This window comes from Penaeus japonicus, unplaced genomic scaffold, assembly GCF_977035675.1.
Source record: "Penaeus japonicus unplaced genomic scaffold, GWHDUDI00000001_assembly GWHDUDI00000010, whole genome shotgun sequence".
NCBI classification, from domain to species: Eukaryota; Metazoa; Arthropoda; class Malacostraca; order Decapoda; family Penaeidae; genus Penaeus; species Penaeus japonicus.
Window position 1 is genome coordinate 3,852,608 of NW_028234412.1, and position 10,000 is coordinate 3,862,607.

The window sequence follows — 10,000 nt, forward strand, 5'->3', positions numbered from 1 at the left end:
AGAGGAAGAGGAGGAGGAAGAGGAAGAGGAGGAGGAGGAAGAGGAGAGGGAGGAGGAGGAAGAGGAGAGGGAGGAGGAGGAAGAGGAAAGGGAGGAGGAGGAAGAGGAAAGGGAGGAGGAGGAAGAGGAAAGGGAGGAGGAGGAGGAAGAGGAAAGGGAGGAGGAGGAAGAGGAAAGAGGGGAGGAGGAAGAGGAAAGGAAGGAGGAGGAAGGGGAAAAAAGGAGGAGAAGGAGGAAAGGGAGGAGGAGGAAGAGGAAAGGGAGGAGGAGGAAGAGGAAAGGGAGGAGGAGGAAGAGGAAAGGGAGGAGGAGGAAGAGGAAAGGGAGGAGGAGGAAGAGGAAAGGGAGGAGGAGGAAGAGGAGAGGGAGGAGGAGGAAGAGGAGAGGGAGGAGGAGGAAGAGGAGAGGGAGGAGGAGGAAGAGGAGAGGGAGGAGGAGGAAGAGGAGAGGGAGAGGGAGGAGGAGGAGGAGGAGTAGAAGACTAAGACTAAAAGTAAAAGTAAAAGTAGCATGAAGAGTAATAGTAAGAAGAGAAGGAAGATGAGGAAGAGGAGGAAGAAACAAAAAAAGAAGAAGAATCAGTTGAGAGATGAAGAAGAAGAGGAACAGGGTGAGGGGAGAGAGAAGCAGTATGGGGGCAAAGACAAGTAAAAATACAAACACAAAACAAGGTCACCCCCCACACCCGAAACCTACCCGCTGCCATGATGTAATGTAAGCCACATCAACCAGCGTCAGAGTGTCGTTCAGGGGGTCGTCGGATGAGCCTGTGAGGAGGGCCATGGGGTGAGAAGGCCCAACTCCAAACTTGGCCCTCAGCAGTCGCTTCAGGTGGGCCACACTCACTCCCGCGGGGCACTGCAGGTAGCGCATGTGACAACCACGAACCCTCTGTGGGAGAGATTGATAGGGCGATAATGGTGACCTTAGTAATTATTGGCTAAGGTCAAAAGAAACTGAGTAAGCTTCTTTTCTTTTTTCTTTCCTTCTTCTTTATTTTCTTCAAGGCAGCAAAATAAATATGACCAAAAAAAAAAGAAGAAAAAAAAAAAAAAAAAGTGGGGAAAAAGAGACAGGGCACCAAGGACTCACAGTAATTTCAGACAGTCGCGGCATGGCATCTCCCCTCGTTACCCCAGGGCTATCTGTCAGACAGCCATGATTGTTGGGGTGGGAGGGGGAAGCCTGGCTGAGTATTGGGGGGGCGGGACAGAGCGCAAGCGAGACGGGGTCGTCAGGGAGAATGTACCAGCGGCCGACGTCACTGCCCCCGTCCTCTTGGCTCGTGGGCTGCGTCTCCGGGTGGCCAGTGTAAAACTCTCTCCGTCGGCACATCTCATCTGTGGATGGGCGTGGGAGAATGAGGTTGAGGAGGTGACAGGGAGAATGGGAGAGTGAGATTGAGGAGGTGACAGTGAGAATGGGAGAGTGAGTTGAGGTGTTGGTGAGGACAGTGTGAGAGTGAGGTGGAGGTGAGGAGATGACAGTGAGAATGAGAAAGTAAGGTTGAGGATCTGAGGATGAGGAGGAATCAGGGAGGAAGACCAAGTAAAGTTAAGAATGTGAGAGAGAGGTTGAGAAGGTGAGGATGAAGACAGAATGGAATTGAAGAGGATTTTAAGATAAATTTGATGAGGTTGAGATGGAGGAAGTGAAGACGAGAGGACAAGGTCGAGGAGGAAAAGGGGTTGAGGAGAAAATGAGGCGGTCATCAAAGAAAGAGATTGAGGAGGAGGTACAGAAGATCAAGTGAGGCTAAGGGAGCAAGAATGAGAAAAATGAGAAATAGAGATATGAGGATGAGGTCTCAACTGCAATCATGTGAAGAGAATCATTAATCTAGTCTAGCAAGTAAAACAAGGAACCAACCTGACAGTATCTTCATGTGCTCTACCAAAAAAAGAAGAATAAGAATAAGATGGAGGAGGAGATGGAGGAGATGGAGGCGAAGGAGAAGAAAGAGAAAGAGGAGGAGGAGAAGGAGAAGAAGAAGGAGAAGAAGGAGAAGGAGAAGGAGAAGAAGGAGAAGAAGGAGAAGAAGGAGGAGAAGGAGGCAGAGAAGAAGAAGAAGAGAGAGAAGAAGTAGAAGGAGAAGCGATTGACTGCGTTCCTTAACCACAAGAGGAGCCTCGGCAGCACTCACTTTGGTACAGGCCGGGGACCAATTTATAAACTATGTCTTGCAGGGTCTTGTCCGGTCTGATGCTCAGCAGTGGTTTTGTCTTGTGAACTTGGACGTCGCAAATGGGACAAAATTTGCTCGATTCCAGGTACCGTACAATGCAGGTCTTGCAAACTGTCGGGAAAGAAGGGTAATGTTTCTGGTTATCTGTTTCCACTTCTCATTGCAGGGCCTGGAAACCGTGATGGTGTGCAGTCTATTTCCTTTATAATGGGTCTTTACCGTTCTTAACCCATTCACGCCGGGGCTATTCCGGCTTTGCATGGTCGTAATGCCAGGGTTTTCGGACACATAAGCCTAACACCTTGAGATTTTCAGGCGCACAAGCCATGAGCCTGGGCTGCCCGCTCACTCACCCTGAGCACCGGCCTTGCCCACATATTCCGTCACCGGCGTCTGACGCAAAAACCACGAAACGTGTCAGCACGTCATCCGGCGTGAATGGGTTAACTGGTGCTGTAATTTGGGGAGGGGTTGATCTTTTAACAACCATTATCAGTGCTTCATTATGCCTTCCTAAAATGCAGGACTGGCATGATTTCATTCAGGTTACTCCAATCTTACAATTCAACTATTTTCAAATCAGAGTTCAAAAAAAAATTAAAAAGTCATATTATTATAAAATTATTTGCAATTCCTTAAAATATAGCACTGAATATACTCTACCTTCCAATGTATGAAGTACCACACAATAAATTACAATATATATACTAAAAAAATAAGTATTAAAAACAGTATTGGTCAGGTTATCATACTCATATTTCAACAGAGTAGTATTATAAAGTCAACGATAATAGAAGGCTGTTGATTTAGGATCTTAGGAGAGTTAGTGTCCACTGATGCATGGTGTTTGAAAGAAGCAGATCCAAATACTGACAGACAGAGATAGATAACTGTCAATAATAATGCTGTGAACGTTTTACATTCACTATCATAGAAAATTATTTTTGTGGCTTAAGGTATACTTTTGGCTCATCTAAGAAACCAGAATTTACTTAGGACTTTAAACTTAAAACCAAAGAATGATAAGTGTGGCTTTTGCATTTCAGGAAACAACTATACAATAAATAAAATAAAACAACTGAAAACTACTTAATGGTAATCAATTCATTACTTAATTTACATCAGATCTAATAGATTTTTTCTTTTCTTTTTTTCTTTTTTTTTTTTGTCTTTTATCTGACTTTTCTAACAGTGCTAAGATGAACACTTAACTCATTGGTCGCAGTATTAAAAAAAGGTGTAAGCAGTAGGATGGCAGGTTTACATTGTCTGGCACGGTGCCATCCGCGTCTACGACCGACTCTGCCTTGGCAGCAAATCATGCCATCGACTGCTAATGGGTTAACCCATTGACAGCGGATGGCATGATTTGCTGCAAAGGCAGAGTTGGTCATAGACACAGATGGCACTGTGCCAGACAATGTAAACCCGCCATCCGACTGTATACATCTTATTAAAACCATGACCAATGGGTTAAAAGGGATCTTGCTATATTAAAAAAAAAAATTCAACTGAAAACCACGCCACTCATCACTTGATTCTCCAACAACATAAACCTTAGAACAACCAGACTCACAAGAATGGAGGCACTCGACGATGGTGGTTGCATCCACGTAATATCCCCCGCAGAGAATGCAGAGGAGATTTGGATGGAGCTCGGCTACGTGGAGCCGGCGTAGCCCACTCATCTTGGAACCTGGAAAGTAGAGTTCAAAATAAATCCTTCATTTACAATTGTATCGTTCCATGTCTTGCTATTGAAAGTTCTTATAAATCATAAGGTTTACTCATCTCACATCACGTCAAAATAGGAAACAATATTCAAAATCCCAGATCATAAAACTGTTTGACGGCACTAAACACCCAATCTCCCAGAAGCCATCCAAACTTCACCAAAATCGACTTCTCGAAAGCCTTATCAGTGATCCGTCTCCTTGGTCAATTCTCTGGGTATGTGGCATTTAATTCATAATGTGCCTAGTAGCTTTTCAGTCTGACTCAAGATATCATAAAACAGATTTCACTCCCTTTCTCAGTGTGGGTACGAGAAATGCTTGGATTGTCGAGTGTATTTCTGGTAACAATACATTCACATATTAAATGCAACCGTGGTAATTACACTTCCTAAGGTTCTTAGTCAACTAGGTAAGATCCAACAAATGTGACCATCTTTTAAATAGGTTGGAATGCACACACCAACAATAGGGGACTAAGAGGAGGGAAAAAACGTTTAGCATATGGTTACAGATGTGAGACCCGTAAGGTTAGTATATTTAACATGATTTATGGTAAATGTTGTTATGGAGTGTTAAATCTGGATATGCCCTCCTTATCTGAAATCCACTCATTTGCTAACTCCAATCTATTTTGTGATGGGAGATTAAAAATCTGTGTCCAATTATACTCTTGCTCTCCATGCATACAGTCAAAGTGCTGAATCCTCATTTGGTTCAGTTTGCCTCCCCCACAGCCTCAAACTCTGTCAGCTAATTGAGAATTCCTCATGCACCACTTACACAACGCCTATTGCTTAGCTGTTAAATAGCTTCTGGATAAATATACAAGGGCATTTTCTCTGTTCTTTTCAATTCATACATACTCAACTGCCTTAACAATTTGTTGTGGCATACTTCCATATTATTGAAAAATTCATAAGCTTCACTATTGGCTCCCTCATGTGTGCAGTGACAAAAAAACTAAATTTAGTTAATAATCACCTTAAATACATGACTTATAAATATCCCGTCTATATATCTATAAACTCGCAATTTGACTATTAGAAAAAAACAAATCTAAAAAACTGACCCTCACCTCTAACACAAAAAAAATCTAAATTTAATGCAACTCTTTAAGCTTACAACTTGGTTTGCTCCAAACGCTTGTCATTATGTAGTACATTCATGTATATGCCAATTGAAATAAATCTAAATATACCTATCTTTAACATCATGTTGGAATAGCTTCATCAATTGGTTATATTCTTACATACACAAAAGAGCACTTGCTATTAAAGATTAGATATTAGGAGTTACATAATCCATGCACGCTGACAATCCAATATTATTCCAAATTAACGCATTCCACAAACTCCCCACAGAAGGGCTAGGACGGTGAATTTCAATCCTTTTGACAAATGAACATTCTATATCCTTAATTACAACATGGTCTTCCTCTCTTTCTTATCTCCTTTTAAGACATATAGCATTTCCTTTCCCTTTCCCTCATTCTTTCCACTCATTATACAATGGTGAAAACTCAGGAAAGAGTTGCGGAATCTTATTCTTTTGTTTACCGTTGACGTTGTGCAACACCAACACTTGAGTTACTTTCACTGTAATTGTTTGATAAATCTCAGGTGTTTTCCAGTCACTTATCACAGCGAATCATTCTCTCTCTCTCTCTCTCTCTCTCTCTCTCTCTCTCTCTCTCTCTCTCTCTCTCTCTCTCTCTCTCTCTCTCTCTCTCTCTCTCTCTCTCTCTCTGTTATTTTTACCTATCTCATCTTTTCTCCCATCCTTAATTTTTTTTCCATCACACACTTTTACTCACTCACTCCCTCCCTCACTCATTACCTCATTCACTCCCTTATCACTATCATTGTCATTATCATCCTAATTATTATAATCATTATCATTACTATTATTAGTCATTATTGATACTACTATTAATATCATCATTACCCATACAGATAATTTCACAAGTGTTTAGTGACCAAGGAGTCAATTAGTTTGGACCTGACTACCTATTATTGTCATTATTAACTTGAAGATAATGATAATAATAATTATATAAATAATATTAGTAACTATAAAAATAACTATATAAATAATATTAGTAACAATAAAAATAAAAATAATAATAATAATAATAATAATAATAATAATAATAATAATAATAATGATAATAATTTTTGGCCGCCCAATAATCAAGGAATCAGATAAACAAGCAATATCAGGTAGGCTTACCAACAGACTACCAGCTTGGAACCATCTATGTGTAAGAAAAAAATTAAATCTTGACAACAAAGAAAAAAGAAAAAAAATGCCATAATAGTTCAAGCACAAACAATTACGAACAAACAATGAAAATTCCAAGGTTAAAACAACAGAAACAAAAACAGTATTAACAATAACATTATCAATAATAACAGTATTGAGAATAATATAATACCAATTATAATAACAAGAATAAGAATAATAACAATGATGATGACGATGATGATGACAATAATCATCATCATAATAATAATAACAGCAGTAAAAACAACTACAGATGGAACATTCACAGGACAACCAAAGTGGCTTTCCGAGTGAGGCTTTTTTCTCGCAATTAAACGAGTTGGGTTTTATCCATATTCACTTGAAACTTGCTGTGCTCTGTGATGGAAGGTCTACACTATCGGTTCTAATACTATGATGGCCGAGCAGTAATCGAATCAACAGGTGTTGAGGCTCCGCGCTTCGGCAAAGACCATCGTGCGCCACTGCGTTCATTCTGGTCCGGTCGGGTCTGGACCATTTCTTTATTTGAGGGTAAAGTGGCAGGGAAATCTGCAAGTATTATCCCCGACAGATATTATGCAGAGGAGGTTTTGGCTTCCGCTGGAGTGGCCAAGCAGTGCATCAGTTGTGGCAATCAGTGCAAGCTTGTTGCAGATACACAAGTATCTTGCAAACATTTGCCTAACAATAACAATAATAAAAACAACATACATAATTCTTTCCAAACAACAAGAAATTTACCTAAACTGTAACAATTTATCTGTAAATCTAGCATAAGCCTTCACATGTAAATTATTTCTTCGAAACAATAGTAATATCAAAATAAATAAACAAATGAAAGCTAAACTAACAAGGAAAATCATGTGACGATTTTGCTCTCATTTTCTTTTTCTTATTTTATATTCAACCAATATAAAATACAATACTGATTTAAAAAAGAAAAACTAAAAAAAAGTACAATGTAATATCACTTATGGAAACACGTAAATGCATGATATACATTTTGTGTCTTAATTGTTAAATATTCAAGACTGAGATTGCAATAAACTAACCTGCAACAATCCAAACTAATCAACAATAAATCTACCAGCAAATCACAATAAAATAGCTAAATGACACCTTATCTTGTAACAGTTTGGCCATGTACCTTATATGTGGCAGATCCCTAAGTGCCCAGAAACGACATAAAAATACGTCTGCACAGGTTCCTAAATAAGTGACGGGGAGACTCGAGCACGAGTGTGTGTATGATAAATGAAAGATCTAGATCTTAGTTTCACTATGTTTATATTAGTTTATATTAGTTTTTATTTTCCTATTTTCAAGGCACAACAATCAACTTTTTGCTTAAAATCTATAAGCCACAGTGAGATTAAAAACAAATGTAAACTCTCAGAAACAAATAAATAACAAAGAGTTAAGGATATATGTGAAGACATACACCACATGATTAGCTATAAAAATCACCGAAGTTTTAATCACATTCAATCTCTCTGTGATGCGATTGGCCGTTTGGGAACAAGGTTCGGGTAACGGCGGGTCTATCTTCGCTCAATTGGATGCCATTGTAAGCGAAATTTTATAAGTTCCTTTCACTGAATCAACAAAAACTTCTCTCGGTAAATTCATTCCGATAGTCTGAGTGACTTTGACTCTCCACTTTCTAAAGTTTTCAATTTGTGTTTCTTCAGAATCTAATTATACTCAAAAAGCATAAATCATAGTGTTGTTTGAAAAAAACCTGGAGGAAATAAATATTTTAATTGAATCTATTATCTAGAGAAACTTGAAAGATGAAGGGCTATTATTTTTTTCTTTTGCAAAAATATAAATAAAACCACACTGAAAAAACAACAACAGTAAACAAAATACTGCATAACTATTCATTCAATAAAAAGAAAAGGAAAAAAAAAATCAAAAACTTCTCAAAAATAATATCAATATGATATTCTTACTCTGCCACAGCTCTAAAAATTAAGTCAAATATCAATAATTCAAAAGAAAAGGAAAGGTTCCATTTAAAATGGTCTTGTCGCGAACACGTAGGAAAAAAAATCATTATATAATCAGATAACTAATCCATGTATAGGCCTATTATTCTTAATTTGTTTCCATTTTCCATCCCAATTAATCATCATCCATCAGCTGTTTTCCGGGCAAACCCCTTTGAAGAGAAATGAAATTCAAGAAATGAATTCCAAATTGCCGTCACTCCCTTACTTGTTGCGCCCTCTAAGACGCCATCCCCCCCCACCTCACCCCACCCGACACTAAAACCCACAGACCATCAAGAGAGAATAGGTCACACGTCCATCAATGTAGGTCACGCCGGCTCCTACCTAGCCGTTTTCAGGCCGGAGCGCCAAAAAGTCTCTCTCACATCCAGGGCAGATCTCTTCGTCACCTATGCCACTTAGCACTGTCACTTCACCGGCACCTTCCTCCGTGCGGCATTCATTGTCTTGGCTCTTGGCCCTAGGCTGGGTTAGAGTGCCACATCTGGCACTTTTTCTGTCACATCAAATCACATTTACCTCCTTATGTGGGTGTATTTGTGCCTGCATACACACAAAGGGACTTGCAATCAAGCACACATGTACACATATGCAACATGAATGTGTAAATATCGAAAACTTTCACCAGAGTACACTGTAGGCTTGTTTTTTGTTTGTTTTTGTTTATTTAAAGGTCTAAATTTCATTCACTGCACGATTTCTCTTCACTTTTTTATTGCATCTTGTCATCCTTCTCTTCTAGTTTCTCCTCTCATTGCGTTTCCAACCCATAACAAAGCCCGACCGACAACAACAACATTGCAATTTCCTCTGCAACAAATAGGCCTATAAATATTCTCTCGTAAAAACGCATCTCATTTCGCGAGAGGAAACATCCGACCTATTTTCTCTCGTGTCACTTATTCCTAAAATTTATCTTGTCATTTCCTCATCCAGGAAGAGAGGGAGTGAGGGAAGAGCGAGGAAAAAAATAACAAAAAAATATTCCTTTTAAACTGGCACTCGGAGGCACAGTGCCAAACATCACGTGCTCGAGAGACACGAATCAGGGCGTGGAAAAGAATAACAGAATAAAAAGGACGCGAAAGAGGGGGAGGAAACAAGGCCGACGAGAAGAGGAGAGAAAGGGCGTCCGGGAGAGGGAAAAAAAGAAGGAAATGCATTCCGTCAATACGCATTTTGCAACGAACATGGCTGAATGCTCTCCCTCCTCCTCCTCCTCCTCCTGCTTTTCCCTTCCGCGGGGGCGTGTCACGTGTCCCCAGGGCGCGCCGACCCCTCGTCCCACCACCTGCTCACCTGTGGCCACCCCGAGGTCACATCATCCCAGCAGGTCACGGGGTTAGAGGGCGAGCAGGAGGCCGAGACGCGATCCTACCCGTCAACAAGTGTCGCTCTCGCCCGCCATGTTTGTTGCACACCGAGGCGGTACACCTTTGCAATCTCGCCTTCATTTTTTTTTTTTTTTTGTAGAGGGATGATTTTTTGGGGGGGATTTATTTTTTCTTCAGAGGTTGTGATCTTTTGGATGGTGGGTTTGGGTTTTGTTTTGTGTGCGTGTGTTTGCTGGTTGTGGTATTATGGTTTTATGTTGGTATGTCTTTGCAATATCTGCTATCTCTCTCTCTCCTTTTGATGGTTTTCTTTTTTTTGGTTCTTTAAGCTGAGGTTGAGTATTCTATTAATTTTTGAACCTGGCGATTAGGTTTATTTCGCTTACCTTTATTTCCTGACCACACCGATTGTTCGGCTAAACATCTTTACAATCTCGTTTTTTTAAAGTTTCAATACATTTTATC

At 40.0% G+C, this 10,000-nt stretch overlaps 1 protein-coding gene across 1 annotated transcript in view; it reads right to left on the reverse strand.

The window, feature by feature from the left end:
- The window catches only part of LOC122261096 (uncharacterized), an 18,743-nt gene extending 9,115 nt beyond the window's left edge, over positions 1–9,628 (reverse strand). Inside the window, exons 1-5 of the mRNA XM_043028602.2 lie at positions 9,501–9,628; positions 3,762–3,881; positions 2,144–2,296; positions 1,093–1,340; positions 697–891 (exon numbers count right to left, since the gene is read on the reverse strand). Coding sequence (XP_042884536.2) covers positions 697–891; positions 1,093–1,340; positions 2,144–2,296; positions 3,762–3,873 — 708 coding nt within the window. The 5' untranslated portion in view covers positions 3,874–3,881; positions 9,501–9,628. The remainder of the gene's footprint in view (positions 1–696; positions 892–1,092; positions 1,341–2,143; positions 2,297–3,761; positions 3,882–9,500) is intronic.
- Between the last annotated feature and the right edge of the window lie 372 nt (positions 9,629–10,000).